A 17279-nucleotide genomic window follows, 5' to 3' on the forward strand; every position below is an offset into this window, starting at 1 on the left:
AGGTAACAAAAATATTACAATTCTCATTTTCAGGTGATTATAAACCACAGAAAGCATATCTATATTATATTCCATTTCTGCCAATATATCCCCCTAAATCCTACACACTGAAACTTTAACTTTCATACTGACAGTTTTCAACTAGCCCATATACTGCAACAGCGTTATAGAATTCCTGAAATTCAATATGGCTGTTGGTTTTGGTATGGCACCCCAATGCAACCAATTTTGTGAAAAATCTCTGGGGTTGCCACTGTGAAGAGTAACTACACTTGTCAAGTAAATGTACTGGAGTATAAAAAAACACTCAAGTAAAGTAAAAGTACCTCAAAATTATACTTAAACACTGTACTCCTATAATAAAAGTCAAATGGCAACTATAAAATTACTAAAATCACAGAAATCTTTTAATTGTATTCCTTCATGAATCAGAACAAAAAGAGAAAGTATAAAGATGGCATTATTAATCACTCTTTCACTCTTCTCACAGCTCAGATCACATGCTCTGTTCACGTTTGTAGATGTGTAACTGTAATTGCTATTTCGGAGGCTAACAGTGCACCCACACAAAGCTCTCTCCTCACTGCACCATGTGTCACCCTCTTCTCTCTCTGTAGTGCAGTAGGGCCAATAAGCAGCGGATGCGGCTGGTGCCCGGCTGCAGGCGGCCCTCTCAATGGTCTCTCCCACCATGAAAGCGTTGGTGGATGCTGTATGGGCGGTGTGGAGCATCGGGGCCTCCATTTATGACTACATCCACACCAACGCCATGGAGGAGCGCATCCACGCCCTGGAGAACGTCATCACCATCCACCAGTGTGTGATTGGACTTCTGTCAGCAGGCGTATTGGTACTCTTCACCTACATCCTCTTCAAGAAGCTCTGAAGATGTGTGGAGTGGTGGGCTGGGGGTGACGTGGGGGTGGTAGACCGACAGTATTTTTACTGACGCTGACAGATTACATGTGCCAGTATTCAAAATATTCAAATTTTTATTGAAGGGACAGCTCACCCCAAAATTGAAACAATATATCTTTCTTCTTACCTGTAGCGTTGTTTATAAGTCTAGATTGTTTTGGTGTGAGTTGACTAGATGGCACTCGGCTTGTGGCACTCGAATCTCCAAACATTTGAAACACTCGCTGACTGTATTACTGTGCTGAAGGAAGTGTGCATCTACTCATTGAAGAGAGGCCTGTGCTCCAGATGTACACATTAATGGCGTCCTCCTCGGCTGAGCAGTAGCCAAACAGCATCCTCCGGGGCTGGAAAATGAAGCCAATGTGAAGTTCTTTGAGGTCACTTGAGGCTAGCTCCAAAAGCGAGCCCATCCCCACAGACCCCCATGTTAAAATGCCCAACTTTACAGCAGATCTCTGTAGCTCATTTCAACATTCGTGACAACTGTGTCGTGCAGGGGAGGGTAATAAAAAATACGTTTTGAGTGACAGACTGCCTGCGAGTCATCACTGCAGTCTGAGTCCGACCCACCCCTCGCTCTTCTACAGCTCCACCCTCTCGTCCAAATATGGTCACCTCTGTTTCCAAAAATCCAAGATGGCGACGGCCAAAATGTCACACTTGAGGCTTCAAAATGGCAGTCCACAAACCAATGAGTGACATCACCATAGCTACATCTATTATTTTATTTAGTCTACTGTTGTAACATTAGCTAGCCCAGTTGTGCTAGGTGAGCTAGCAGTAGAAGCATGCTTCCTTCTGTGCAGTGATACAGTTGGCAGGTGTAGTTCAGTATGAAGAAAATAGTTCCTTCATGAAACTGCTCACAACAAGGTCTGTGGATTATCTCTAGTAACTGGGTCATGATTTCTCTAAAGAGTCATTGCTGTTGAGTTTTTCAAATGTATTTTTTTGGCGCTTTGAGCACCACCAGCTAAGTGCCATCTGGTACCATTATATGAAAAAAAGGGCAGACATCTCTACGGCCTATATCTCTAACACTCACCAACTTACACCAAAACAATTCAGATTGAAAAACAGCACTTCAGATAAGAGGAAAAATATGTGTTTTTTTATATGGTTTGAACTGTCCCTTTAAAACTGTTGGCTTCAACTATTAAAAGGATTCATTGTTTCCCTCTAAATGTTATTTTTAATAGGCCTCTGATAAAGCATTTAGAACATCATGGGACATTGTGACTCAGCAGCTCGTCACACGTGTTGCAGGCTGAAGCTGCTGACTAAAAATATGTCCTTAACACATTTTAATATTTTCTCAGGTTTGCTCTCTGAAACAAAAACACCCAGTGTCAGCACAGACGCTCCATTATCTCAGCCGTAAACGGGCCAATTTGTTTTAAATAGCCTAAGTAGCTCAATATATCAGCAAACCAGTATGTCTGCCAACCCTGTTAGAAACCCCCCTCACACACAGTAGTAGTAGTATATCAAACCTCAGCTGACAGGATGTAACTGGGCATTCCCTCAACATCTTAATTCACTTATTTTCTAAAGTGATCATCATCGAAAAAAAAGTCCTTTGCCATAACAACTTCTGCCTTAAAAGTACATTGTTTTAAATGTTTGGTTGTTTGCATGTTTGCACTCATTTCCTTAAAGCCTGACTGAGAAATCCAGAGAAGCCAGTTCTTCTGAAACTAGTGTCAGAGTGCAGAGGTATTTTAATATCTCAAACTAAATATATTTCATTGATATCATTCCCCCTAAAACTGGCCACCTGGTTGTCTTATGAACATCTCTTTCAATGAATAGAGGAGGCCACTGAGTAACACTGTCCATGCCTGTAAGCAGAGTGTCAGAGAGAAAAACGTAAAATTCCTTGTGATAGAATTTTATAGGTGTATTATGTATTTTATTAGACTTTAAAGTGCAATTTCATGATCCATTTATATAATGCTTTTTAAATTAACATCTTGCCATACCTCATAGCTGTTACATTACTGTAGACGCCGCGCTGCTGTAAGACATTACAATTTTAAGTGTCCTTAAAAACTAATTGTAAATATATTTAGATGTGTATGGACAGTTTTTAGCTGGCCATTGAAACACTTTATAGATGTGCAACTATCTCATACCACTGCTGCTTTATATGTGTGGTTGTGTGTTTTTAAGGCAACATTTTGCACCATGACAAGCAGGAATCTGAATGAGTCTTGCTTTTGACTGCGAACACTGGATCGACCTGTGAACTGAGAATTTTAGAGGATAAAGGATATTTATTGCCACAGTAATTTAAATTAACTTCACTTACCGGCCAAGAACCTTTTTAAAAGAGTGGGTTATTGAAAACGATTGTGTAATTCGTGTAATTCTGGAGTTTAGAAAAAAGTGTGTGCTGTTTTTTTTTTTTTGTGTGTGTATCTGTTATATCACTGTGTCAGAGGGACCACAACAGAGATCGCACCAGAATGAAACCAGAATGAAAGAATGTTTTAATATTATAACAGCATCAAAGTTTGACAAATAAATGTGGAATTCAATCAAATTGGACATCCTTACAATACATGTTCCCAAAATCAGTCTGGTATCAAATGCAGCACGAACTGCTGTAACTGAAAATAAAAAGTTGTGAATTACAGCTGTGAAATATGACGGCTTGAAACTGCAAACATCAGAGGTGGCTCAATCAAGAAAATTTCCCCCAACACCGCTGAAACCTTTGAAGAAGAATCGACAGGCCTTTTCCTGATGGACCGCAAACTTCAGAAACTGCAATACCGGCAATTCATGGATGGGCACAGCACCAGACTTCAACAAGACCAAGATGAACACCTGCTCTGAAACATGTGCTGCTTATTCAGCTGATAAACCTCTACTCAGTTGTTGAACACTGGCTGTCGTTATCTAAACTTAAAGGCCTCGATCTACACTACCCGGACCCTTCATAAGTGGCCAGTCTGAATCAGAGTATACTTGGAAGTGAACCTCTCCACGCTCTCCCCCTCCAGAAACTTCATGGCTCTCCAGTGAATCTTGCCACAGTTCTCTGGCTGTCCGAGGGGTCCCAGCTCCTCCTGGATGTACTGCAGCCACAGATCTTCACGGAAATAAAAAACAACAGAAAATATTTTAAGCGAAAAAGGTGGAAGTGTGCAAGGATGATTACATAATCTGATACTCAACAGGAGTTCTTTAACTTCCTTTATCTATTGATGGCTTTTTCTTTGGCCTAGTAACCAGACGTTAGTTTGTGTGGGGTCCAGCTACAGATCAATCTGGTCTGTATCTGGTCAGGTAACTATTAAATAATTTGGCACTGACACATTTTTTTGCAGTTGTTTTGTTTGATGGAAACTTGAAATTTACTCCTTAATACTTGATTAACAGAATGTTGTGGATACATTTTTTAACTAAGGCTTTTTCTTTTTGACATATGTTCCCTGTGAGATATAACTCACCCCAAAATGACCCCCAAATATCAATTACTCTTCCCATGTTATGTTGAATTCTGTGACGAAAACTTTATTTCGCATGCCTCCACAGTGAATGAAGAATACAAAAATGGGGATCGTGTTTCACAACAGCCCCATTTGAACAAAAAGTGAAACTTACCTGTGCTCTCAACAAAGCCAAACTCCATTGAAAAAAACTAATTTTACCTCGGTGAACACGCAAGCTGCTAGGCTAGTGCTGCCTCAATTGGTAGTTTGTTTGCGTTATGTGACTTTGATGAATCCAAACTGACCTTTTAAAGCACCAACGTCACAGAATAACACAAACTAACTAGCTGATCAAGGCAGTGGAAGACCAACAGCTCCCATTTTTAGCTAGTAAAAATTACTGTTTTTACAGTCTGGCTTCGGTTGACTTGTGTGAAAAATGGATGTTTCGATAAAGTTTCGCTGTTAAATGTGGACCCCTATGACTTACTTCATCAAGAATTTTTTGCGTTTCTGGATTCTCTGTTTACCATGGAGACGAGAGAAAAAAAAAATCAAATTCATTTGGGGGGGATGAAGTATTCCTTTAAGGCATTTAAACTTTGCTCACCATCGTCTGAGGTACCAAACTCCTGCAGGGCCCTCTCATAGTAGTTCCTTAGATTGTTCATCTTCGGAGTCTCCTGGAAGAACAAACAACGTTGTTATCACTATTCAGGATTGTCTCACCTCATCAGTAATACAAATAATATCAAAGTCCACCATCTGTTTCTTCTTTCTGGCGGAGATAAAAGTCTTCTGAAACAGCTGTAACAATGTGTCAATCAAACGGCAGTTCAGAGTCCAAACTATTATCAAGATTATCTGTTCTCCACCTTAAATCTAAAGACTGAGATGCAGTTACATTAGAGCTTTCACATATTAAATACAGCAGTGGCTATACATACCTGTTCCTTCTCGATCTCAATCATTTTGGTGAAAAAGGCCTTGGACAAGGGACGGTTTTCCTGTAAGCTACAGAAGGAAAAAAATAAAGTTTTTCTAGCTTAGAATCCACAGGTTTGTCACAGGATAGACTTCTCTGGAGTTTATTTTTGCATTTTGCCACAGTGTTCTGGGACCCATTAAATTTGCATTCTGTTTTGTCGTATTTATCACTTAAAGTAACGACAACATCAGCAGACAAAGTGATTAGTTTTTACCTTGTAAAGGTCCTTCTAGCTTTCTTGTAGCCTCCGGTGCTGTACGACCAATCAAGGAAGCTCTCTTTCATCTCCATGGCAACAGCCGCTACTGCAGACATCAGACCTCTCTGGGAACAGACAAGAGAACAAACCGTCTGCAAGACAGTCTCATTTTGGAGGCCAAAACACTGCAGTCGTAAGGGGCTATTCATCTATAGTTATTTGCCTGGAAGCATTGACAGAACCTGCATTTTCTGATTTCAGTTTATCTCTACACAGTACTTTATATTACTGACCAGAAAGATTATGGGATTTCTGCATAGGTTTTCACAATGACCGCAAGATGGACAACATGACAGCCCCTTAAAAGTGAAGTCAGAACATCTTTACCACCCTCTGGTGGCTGGCTGCAGTATAAGTCAGTAAAACCCCACCCCCCTCCATGTTAGCACATGGGACATGGGCCAAACTAAAAGACAGAAGTACCCTTCAAATTTTTGTCAGATGGTTTCTGTCAATTCTTATCATGCTGATGTATGTTCAAGTGTTCATATTTCAGATAAATTTGGATTTAGTTAGTTATCGATGCTATCAAAAGTGGCAATGACGTCATGATTGACAGCATGATTGACGGTTTGCTAGCAATCAATGGAGCTGCTCGCGATTGGGTGGGGCAGTTGTATGGATGGAAGGAACTCGATACCGCAGCTCCACTTCCCGAAAAACTACTGCCCAGACTCTGGCTCCAAATGACATCACCAGTTTTCTACAATCATAGAAGCTACTAAGAACTACTTCTCCAGCCAAGCCAAGAAACGTTCCAGTGTAAACTATGTGCTGAATGTTTCACTGTGCAGTAGCTGACTGAAACTGCATGTGGTGGATTCAGGTGTACTACCTTGAAGACAGCTTCCGTCTCTTCCGGACTCTGGTTGGCCACGCTCCACTGGACCTGCAGCTGCCAAAGTGGTAGACTCTCCTGTCAAGACAAGACAGAGAGGATTTTAGCTCAGCAGGTAGTCCACTTGCTTCCTGTAGCACTGGGTGGAGGTCAGTGATGCCAGTGTCGTTTAATATCTTCATCTTCTTTTCGTCCAAATAAGCCAAGCTTAAACCAGACCCATTCTCAAAGACTAAGCTACAATGTTGTCCCACTATATGCAGACACTTTAAAATTAGTAATAAATCCTAGCTTAGCACCTGAGTGACGCCTTCTTCTTTTCCAAGCTAGCAGTTCCTCCAACAGGTCAATATGCCTTTAGAAAGTGCATGAGAATAAAACATCATGCTGGACTACATTCATTTATCTGAACTCCTGTGCCTGCAGTTTTGGAAACATTTTATTGTTCGACATACCCTGAGGGTTTATACTGTTTCCCAACGCTTAAGAAGAGTGTTTATCTCCAGAGAAAAGACTTTGCCTAATGAGCAGCGTGTAGTAATCCTCCTCACACAGCTACTTCTCAGGGCCACAGTCTTGTGAAACAATCACCAGCTTTCTGCGCATTACTGTAAAGGCCTGTGACTGAGTCACAGCATGAGTATCCAAAGACATACAGCATCCTACATTACTGTGATGTACAGTGCAGCTATGTGAAGGATGCCAGAGCTAAGGCTGTGAAAAGTATCAGTACTTTGTTGCTATGTTTGACACCATGTATTTAAAATGATCTGATCTCCATTAACTGTACATTTGATAGTATCGAAAGTAACAAAGCTGGAAAAAAAACCCAAAAGAAAACAGATCCACAACGAGATTTTTAACCAAAAGCTGCACAAGAGAAAATGAACTCAACCTGTGGCTGTTACAGCATTCTCTCTAACAATGGACCCACCACATAACTAGAGGGCGTGTGTTCAGTGACTTTTTCTGTAGCAGCACTGTGCGCAGGTTGTTATTTTCTAAAAATATTCTTTTTTCCTATTGTGTGTGCCAAGGACTTATTCTCTTTTTACCATGGTATGCAAAGAGGTATCAAATATCTTTTTTAAATCTAGTATTGGATCCAAGTTTATATGTAGTGAGTACATAGTGTAGTGATTATTTAAAGCAACACAAATCTAAGGAGAGAAAACTGTTGCTTACCGTTTTTTTAGTTTCATATAAAAGTTCAGATATTAGGTAACAACATGAGAAAATCATCTAAGCTAGCTTAATGATGATGACTGCGACTACCTCCAAATATCTGAGGGATTTCTAGTTCACTTTGCATCCAAAGCTTATAATTATATTTAGAGTGCAGAGTTCAACAGTAATCCTGCTCATTTACCTGTGATTCTGACTGTGAATAATGACACAAATTACACATCTCATGTTGCGTTTATAACTGAAGGTTGCTTAAAGGAATACTTCTCCCACAAAATGACCATTTGAATATCAATTACTCTCCCTGTGTTACCTTGAATTCGTGAAGAAAACGGTTTTTCTCGCCTCCACGGTGAACAAAGAATCTGAAAACGGTGAATATTCTTGATAAATTGAAGTAAAGGGGAGTCGCGTTTAACTGCAGCAAAACTAAATCAAAGCATCTGTTTACAAACTCTCACACAACTCGTACGGTATAATCCAAGTCTCATTTATCCAGTTGTTTGCTCAGTACTTCCCAAACATGCATTTTCACTAAACCTAACTATTTTAATAACTTGCAAGTAATGCGCCCAGGCAAGTGCGTGCATTGGAACTCTGCTTGTGAATTCCATTCAACAGAGTTCAAACCAACATGCTTGCCCAGGTGCACTACTCATCCGCGCATTAGACTTTTTATATAAAAATGTTTTAAATAGTAAGGTTTTTCATAGGTTTTATACTGCACAAGTTGTGAGAGTTTTGCTGTTGTTAAACGCAGCTCCCAATATGACTTCAATTCATTAAGAATTTTCTCAGTTTTTGGATCTCTGATTCACTGTGGAGGCATGCGAGAAACAGAAGGTTTTCTTTACTAATTCAAAGTATCACAGGGTAACTGATACAAACGGTCATTTTGTGGGTGAAGTATTCCTTTAAGTGCCTGCTTAAATTAGGTCTTTTTTAATACATCTTCAGCTCTCCTCATGTATAGAAGGGACAGAGGAAGCCATTTGAGGAAATTTAATAAAATGAAATAGAGGGTAATTGGGCCAAGGAGATGGCCCACTTATACAGCAGTGTTGGTGGCTTGTGTGAGTGTGTGTGTGTGTGTGTGTGTGTGTGTGTGTGTGTGTGTGTGTGTGTGTGTGTGTGTCCAAGTCCCTCCACTCGCCTAAGAGAACAATTATACTAGTACAGTGGGCACGACTGATGTGGTGTATGTGTTCAGTGTAAGCAGAGAAGATTACCAAACTTGATGTGGTTAAGAACAAATTATGTTGAGGGTGTGTGTGTGTGTGTGTGTGTGTGTGTGTGTTCTGTGTACCTTGGGACTGACGTGTGTGAGAGCCTCCTGGAATAGCCTGCCCACGTCTTCACTCCCCAGCTGCATCAGTGTCTGCAGACTCAGGCTCCACACTGATACTGATTGGCTGTAGCGCTGCGTTGCTGCCATAGCAACGCTGGCCGCTCCCTCAGTATCTCCGGATGAGAGCAGGGTCTGCAACTTTTATTTGATAATCAAAGAGAAAGTTAAATCAGGAGCAGATTCCCTCCATTTTCCATCTTTTTTTTTATTATTACTTCAGCTCTGCTTATCTGACTTGTAAATAACAGTCACACTGACTCATAAGTAACTTGTTTATTCAACGCAGTTTTTGTAACATGATTTTGGCAGCAAGAGGCTGCTCTGTGTTATTTTATGGACATCTTTAATGCCTTAATTAGATGGTAAACAATAGAGAGTAACAGGAAATGTGGGGCATAAAAAGGTCCTTGGCTAGAGTCAAAACCAAGATGGCTGCATGGTATGAGCCTTTAACCACAAGGCCACCAGGACATCCTCTTTTCAAACATTTTATTCTCATCAGCTGTTTCGGAGCTTGGACATCACTGGAGACAGCAGCCTGGTTTCATTTTGTTATGCCAGGGTTTTCAAGTGACTACCGATAACCAGCTTCTGATCGCACCTTATGTTTTGAGCACGGTACAGTTACGTGCATTTGGAGGAGCAGACTGAGACTGACAAAGAGATGCTTGTTGGCCCCCCCAGACTTTGACCAGCACTAAAAAACTTCAACTTAAACTCAAACTAAAGCTTAACTAATGCAAGCAAAGAAATGCTTTTTGTGAGCAGACATTTGACAAGTCATTATGCAAATGAATGGAGACTGAACCATTACGGCTTAAGGGCCCCTATGATTCCATTTGCACATTTAATGAAGCCATTATCTTACCCAGTTCTTATAATAATCCTCCTTCAGCAGTGAGGAGTCGTGGGCGCGCTGCAGCACTCCCAGCAGCCTCTCCTGCCTCTGTGACACGAACAACACACACGCCTGTCAGGATTTACCCCTTCAACACCCACCTCCCAAAACACTGAAGCCACTGAGAGTTTTCAGTGGGCGGTCACTTACCTTTTCCTTCAGCTCTTGGACGTTGGTCTTCCTCTTCAGCCTTTCCAGGCAGAAGGCTGCATAGCAAGTCCACATGGGCTCTAGAGCGCAGGTAACAGACAGGGTTACTATACTGACACATCAAGTTGGCAGGGAATTAATACAAGACATCCGTAGGTTTCAGAGGGGCAAATTTAAAGTGACAGCTGACCCCTAAATAAAAATTTGAGCACCACAAGTCAAGCGCCATCTACGTAGTTTAATCATATTAGAGAGAAGGCAGACATTTCTTCGGCCGGTATCTCCCAACACTTGACAACTCACACCAAAACAATCTAGGCTGACACACAGCACTACAGGTAAGAGGAAAAATATATATTTTTGATTTTGGGGTGAACTGTCCCTTTAAGATGTTTAAAACTTTTTAAGCTTCCTGGATCTGACTTTTTGACCAAAAAAAGTGACAAAACCAAACTTGCGGCAACTTCAACAATGGAGATGACATTGACAGTATGTCCACAATAAATTAAGGGAAGTAAATTAATAACTGAAATGAAATAAATTTGGTTAGGTAATATAGCTTCGACCACACTGCAACAAAATGTAAGTTTTTCATATTTTAAAACTAAATATCTCCTCATTCTAAAGCACAGGCAGTGGGAAGAAATGTGTCACTGTATAGTGATAAAACATTCACTGTAATTTTAATTTTTACTGCTTTTAATACTTTAGCTAATTTCTATACGTCATAAAATCCACAGATCCCTGTTGTAAAATGTTGATTATAACAATCCATCAAGCTTCAGTCTCTACAGGTGATCATGCCGTTTGGAAAGTAGCCCAACTACCGTGTCTATTTGCTCTGTGTGTGTGTGTATGAGCACCTACCTGTGTCAAGGCTCTTGACTCCCTCCTCATAGACCTGGCAGCAGCGCTCCTCTCTGCGGTTGATATCTGAGGCCCGGCCTTTGGCTGTGTGCAGCTCCTCCCCTGCCCCCGGAGCCTCCAGCTCCCTCTTAGCCATGAAATCCCACGTCAAGCTGTCTTCTGTGTAGTTCGCCTGTAGGCTGCGATACGAGGGTGGGGGAGTGGGCATGTTCATGCTTAGTGATGGAGTTCTGTTTGAGTTCAGGAATGCGTGTGAGTGTGGGTGAGCTATGTGGTGACTTACTCTTGCAGGATGAAGTCCTGGAGTTCTTTGGTGAAGTCAAAGATAGCTGCTATGTTCAAAAGTGAGACGACAAACTCGGCCTCTGTGGGACAAAAAGATCAGTGACACAAGACATGAAGTGACCAGGGGCCTCATTTATAAAGCTTGCTTACACACAAAACGGGGCTTGAAAGTGGCGTATGCCACTTACCACACAAAGGTTGTGATTTATAAAAATAAACTTGGCGGGAGAATGTGCGCACCTGTATGCAAACTCTGAGTCATGCGTGCGCACATTCTGGAAGACACTGGGAAGTGGCAACGTAGACGGCTAGGTGGAGAAGTGGAGTCAGATTTTTATTGATGTCTCACACAAATTTAATGTCACGCTATATCCACATTATCATTGAAATTAAATCCAGCAGCCTTATTTTGCGCTTGGAGTGAGTGATAATTGTTTCATAAAAACGCTGTAAAATCCAACTCAAATCCTGAATTGAAATTCTTTCTAAATATGTATTTAATCCACACTGCCTCTAACGTCTCATTGTCCACTCTGTGAGCGCAGGAGGGGGAGAGGATGGCGCGACTGCATGGAATATATTTATTTATTTAGCTAAATATTTCCAGTGCATTTATCATGTCTCGAAATACAGCCATTAAGCACAACTGTTAAACTCATTTCATCAGCCCTACTTAGACGTGTGCTGTTCATGACAAAAATGGCATGAAGAAACGTGTTCGCCTATTACACTTTCATCTTTGAATTGTATTTCAAATTACATGTTGTATTTTGGGACCGGGATACCACTGGTTCATGCTGTAATTCAGGCCGGGTGTCTGATCAGACTAATTGCCATAAACATATAAATACTGCGGTGACCCTCGTGCGTAGTTGCGCAAGATGGCACTGGCACATACTCCTTTTTGCCTCCACCTTTAGTGATTCTTTATGTCGCACATCAATGTCAAACATCCTCAAATTTAAAAGCAACACATTAACTACATGTTGTTAAAGGAGTAGAAATATTTGGTCTACCTTTAGATCAGACCACTTTTTTTTTTTGTTCTGTCACTGTCCGTGCAGTCCCACAGACATAGCTGACAGCATCAGCAGCGTTGATGTGTTGCCACTTGTTTTTCGCTTTCTTTTATTAGTGATCCTGCTGCTGTGGCCACCAAATAAAATCTTTCTTCAGTCCTCCACCTTCTTTTAAAGGGTCTCTAGCTCAGTCTCGGAGAAATTCCGTTTTTTGGTTCGTTTCTCACCCGTTGCCATGACTCACACAACACTTGCATGCCGGCTTACTTATATGCAGATCGCATTCATGAGGTGATTTGCATGACCATTTATGGTTGAACTAGGGCGTGTAGAGGGTGGAATATGAGGCGGATCTGGGTGAAAAAAGAGAACATTGCGTGCAAGTGTGCGTGCACACGGTTTTATAAATCAGATTATTTTTCAGCTTTTGGGCGCACGTCAACTTTTAGTATGAATCCTAAGCACTCTTTTATAATTTTATAAATGAGGCCCCAGATCTGGGAGTTTCTGCCGCTAAAGGAATAGTTGGACATTTTGGGAAGAACGCTTATCTGTTTTTTGGCAAGACTTTGATGAAAAGATACCACTCAAGGGTTTCCCCCCTTTTTTAAGGGGGAGTTTTACCCTTACCTGAAGCGAGAGTCTAAGGACAGAGGGTGTCGTATGCTGTACAGATTGAGGCAAATCTGTCACATTGGGCTCTATAAATAAAATTGACATGACTTGACAATATCTGTATCATAAATATTAACCTACGACCAGCAGCTGTGTAGTTTAGCTTAGCATAAAACAATGAAAATGAGGGAAACGGCTAACCTGTTTTAGTGTTGTGACGATACTGGACTTTCTAACATATTCAATAACATTTAGATACCACAGGGGAAAACTGACATAGGGCCTAAAATGTAAAAGCTTTACTGAAAGATAAAAAAACAAAGATGTAACATGACAATGGCAACTTTTCTTTTATGGTTAGTAGCGGAGAACAGCAGAATGACTGTAGTGCATGATAACAATAAGAGACAGCGACAAAGCGCAGCTAGCACTGGTGTATCGATACTTCAGAATATTAGTACTGAAACTGTTAAAAATTTTTAGAATCGATATCTATCAAATCGATATTTTTGACAACACTACTCTGAAGTTAACAAAAGCTGCCTATCAGCACCTGTAAAGCTCTTATTTGCTAATTCACACCAAAAAACAATGTGGGAAAGCATTTTGTGTGACATACTTGCCAATGCAAAAAAAAAAAAAAAGATGTGACAATGTAGGCCTTCTTCACAGCATCAGTTTTCTTACTCAAAACTCAAAATAAACATTAACTGACTAAATTCTTGTTTAAATGAGGAGATAAAATGCATCACTTTAAGACTTACCTTTGATTTTCCCTGTAGCATCTCTGTACACAACCTCAGCCAGTTTGCCACTCAGGATCTCTGGAGAAAACTCATATTCCCCCTGGTAGGAGTGAAGAGCAGAGTGTTAAAGTGAGAGCTTCTGTGTGTGTGTGTGTGTGTGTGTGTATATATATGTTGACTATTCTTTTTTCCATTGTCAATTTGTGACACACTAACCAGGTCCATCTCGGCTTTCTCCAGCTCCTCCCTCTGCTTCCTCAGTTTCTCACAATGCAGCAGCTCCATACGAAAATACTGACACAGAAGTCATTGGAGATAGTAAGGTAGGAATATTTGACAAATACACGTGCACGTGCATCACTCTTTCAACAGCAGCTACTGACTCTTGTCACTATATTTCACTCAAGCACACCAGTGAACAACGTCTCTCTGTACAGGTTTTCATTGTTTAAAAATAGAGGCAATAACCTTGGATAAAAAAACAACAACAACATATATTTAGCTTCTGTTACCTCCTGGTAAACTTTCTTGTTGTTTGGGTGGAAGCGCAGAGCCCTCAGAAACAGGTGTCTGGCACTTTCAGAGGAACTTCTATCCTCCAGCTCACTCTTGGCTGCCATGATCCACAGGGCTTAAAGACAGAGAAGCACATGGTTACTATTAATGACAGATAATAATTGCTTTGTTACAACAGACTGTAAAACACAACCCTCTGTACCTGGTTTGTTGGGGTGTATAGCAAGCATGGCTGAGAACACCTTACTGATCTGGCCTTTGGTGGCCTGATGAGAGAAAGGAGACGATTATTTTTAGCATGAGAAGATGCCGCATTTGGTCTGAGTTGTACTTAAAGCAAATAATGAGATCACGTACCCATTTCTTACAGAAAGCGACATGTGAGAGCCACAGCTGCACATCATCCTGTGACAAAAGAAGACACGATTGTTCACTCAGTTATGCTTACAATTATTCAGCCAGTTTAAACTAACTATAAATTGTATCACATTGGGCTACATATTTGATTTTAAAGTAAATAGTGACGGAAAAATAAGCGAATCACATAATAAATGAACGTGAATAATATTCTAATGATTTTAAAGAATTGTGATGGTGACATTACCTTCCATTTTTTTGTTGCTCTTCTGAAGACACTGTTTATTCTATGGATGATGGGGTACTCAATCTCCTCTCTTTTGAACTGGTAATGTATGTGCTGCCAAAGCAAAGTTAGACACACTCAGACATTGTGATGATTATATGAAAGTAAATTAATTTCTTTTGAATTTGTGTTAAAAAAGCTCAACACGAAAATTAAAAAAAAAATGTCTACCTTAAAATGAATCCTATCTGAACATTAACGCTACATAAAGCCAAAAACACACCACTTACCGCTCTTCTCTTCTTAAGGAGCTCTAAAATGTTGATTTCATACTAGAATCAAAAACAATTTTGACATTAGTGTTTTAAAAACAACTTTAATTTCTCCTTTGTTTTACAATGATGACAGTAAAGGCATCCTACCTGGATGTATGCAATGAAGTCGTCTTTGTTTACAATCAGCCTGTGGAGCTTGTATTCCAGAGCTGTGGCTCTCTTGATTATGGATCTGAAACAACAATAATAATAATAATCTTTATTTATATGGCACCTTCCTTACAAAAAAGTAGCTCAAAAGTGTTTTACAATCTTTATTTAGACTACAGTGTCCTATTTTTGGCTGACTCCATGGGCTTATGGGTTTGTATGTTACTTCACTACTCCAGCAGCTCCAGGATTTGATTCTGTCATGTCACTTTACTGTACACGCCATGTGTATTTTAGGGTTTAAATCCACTAATATTTCCTCTGCACTGGTGTGGTCAACTACAGAGTAAGAAGATTTTTCTCTCTGTCATCTCTCCACATTACTGTGGACTGTTGCCCACAAACACATTTCTCAGGTGGGCGGCAGCACGATCTTATCAAAAGGATGCCCTTTGTATATTGATGTGTTTTTCTGTTGGATGAACACAACTGGAAACCCTCGGTAAGTGACATGTCGTCTTACTTGACTTCTTTCTTGGTGAACAGTCCCACTCTCTCCAGCTGCTCCAGCTCAGGGATTCTCTCCTCGATGCGATGCTGAACGATCTCCGCCATCTTGTCCGCACACACGTAACGGGTTCAGGTCCGACTTTTGTTTGGTTGAATTAGAGTTATTTATGTCGACCTTCTATTAGAATATAATTTGACTATAAGCAATGAGGCATCTTTCTCCCCCACACATGTGTGGAAGTTGTGATTCGCCGCACTTCCGGTTCCGTCTGTAAAAAGTTCCGTGTGGAAACACGATGAAATGTGTCTGAGTCTTCAACAGTGTATGGTCTGAGTGATGGCAAAATAAATTCAAACTTGCTAATCCACTGATGTTAGGAGTCACATACGGCTTTTAAGTGGCATTAAATAACAAAAGTATTTGTCAAATACCTAAAAGTAAATACAAAATTGCTGATGGGGAAATTTTAATAGATTTTAAACATTTGAAAACAACCAAATGCCACACATTTAAGGAAATTAATTTTAAATTGTATCACTGTTTTGGAAAATTAAGATATTCATAAGCTGCTGCTGACATATATGTGAAGAACTTGATGACAAATTCTTTCCTCATATACGTTATTATTTTCTGTCTTTCTGTTTTCTATTACCATGTACCATACTGTAGTCTGCTGCTGTTGCAGGTACAGTCTGCTATGTATGCTCCTGTGAAGTTCAGTCTCAATGAGAAATGCGATTGTAAGAGACTGTTAGTTGCTTGTGAGCAGAGAAGGTGTGGTGCAAAATAGGGGAGGCACTTCAAATATTTTTTGGGGGAGGGAATTGTGTTTTTCAATTTGCTTTTGGGCACATATATTTATAAATACAGTCCCTACAATATATGATGTATGTCTGACTAATTTGAAGCAGTAAGGCACAGTTCATCACTTATGTGCAAAGAGGGGGAGGCATGTAAAATAATTTAAATTTAAATTCATTTTACTGCCAATATTCAATATGCCTTCCAAACCTATCGTTTTTCTTTAAAAATTGCCAAAGTTGCCCCATTTATGATAGCCAGAAACTGTAATAACAGGAAGAATCCTTGGTCACATCATATGTCATGAACACTTCCATCAGAGAATCTGAGCTCAACTAGTCTCATTTAACATTTGGCTAAAAAGAAACCATTTACAATAACTAACCAGCATGCATGACAAGAGTGAAAACCCAAGGCTTTTTTCAACTCCAGGACTTTGTCTTCAGCTTTTCACTTTTTACTTTCAAGCATCAAAGGGTAAGTAACAACTAATTTGTGGTGGAGGGAGGGTCATGCATTTTCTGCCAGTCAGGGAGGATCAAGGAAAAATATTTGTAGCTTCAGGGAGGGTTGAAACAAACAAGCAAACAAAAAGAAAAGTCACAACCCAGCCACCCTCTCCTCTGATAAGTAATGAACAATCCCTAAATACCACATACTATGAATGCCAATATTATTTAAAAAGATAATGTTGATGATATATATGAATTTTATATATATTGCCAGGATAATGATGCCCTTGCCTTCATAGTAATACCAAAAAGTGAGATCAAAGTCGTATTATTACCCTAAAAATAACTTTAAGCTCTTTACTGTGTATTGTAGATGACTTTAATGTAGACTGTCGTTCTATTTTCTTTTTTTTTTTACCATGAAATTCATTC

The 17279-nt window shown here is 40.1% G+C and overlaps 1 protein-coding gene across 1 annotated transcript; it reads right to left on the reverse strand.

The window, feature by feature from the left end:
* Positions 1-3390: 3390 nt before the first annotated feature.
* utp6 (UTP6 small subunit processome component) lies at positions 3391-15870 on the reverse strand. Its single transcript, XM_033622901.1, has 19 exons — positions 15607-15870; positions 15081-15165; positions 14949-14990; positions 14680-14772; positions 14433-14480; positions 14278-14341; positions 14072-14190; positions 13776-13853; positions 13578-13659; positions 11178-11259; positions 10895-11073; positions 10028-10107; positions 9848-9925; positions 8938-9117; positions 6444-6524; positions 5564-5673; positions 5309-5375; positions 4972-5044; positions 3391-4018 (listed from the first exon to the last, which is right to left on the reverse strand). The coding sequence occupies exons 1-19, from the start codon at positions 15696-15698 to the stop codon at positions 3864-3866; spliced, it is 1788 nt and encodes a 595-aa protein (XP_033478792.1). The 5' UTR covers positions 15699-15870; the 3' UTR covers positions 3391-3863.
* Between the last annotated feature and the right edge of the window lie 1409 nt (positions 15871-17279).

This window comes from Epinephelus lanceolatus, chromosome 3 (genome assembly GCF_041903045.1).
Source record: "Epinephelus lanceolatus isolate andai-2023 chromosome 3, ASM4190304v1, whole genome shotgun sequence".
Lineage (NCBI taxonomy): Eukaryota > Metazoa > Chordata > Actinopteri > Perciformes > Serranidae > Epinephelus > Epinephelus lanceolatus.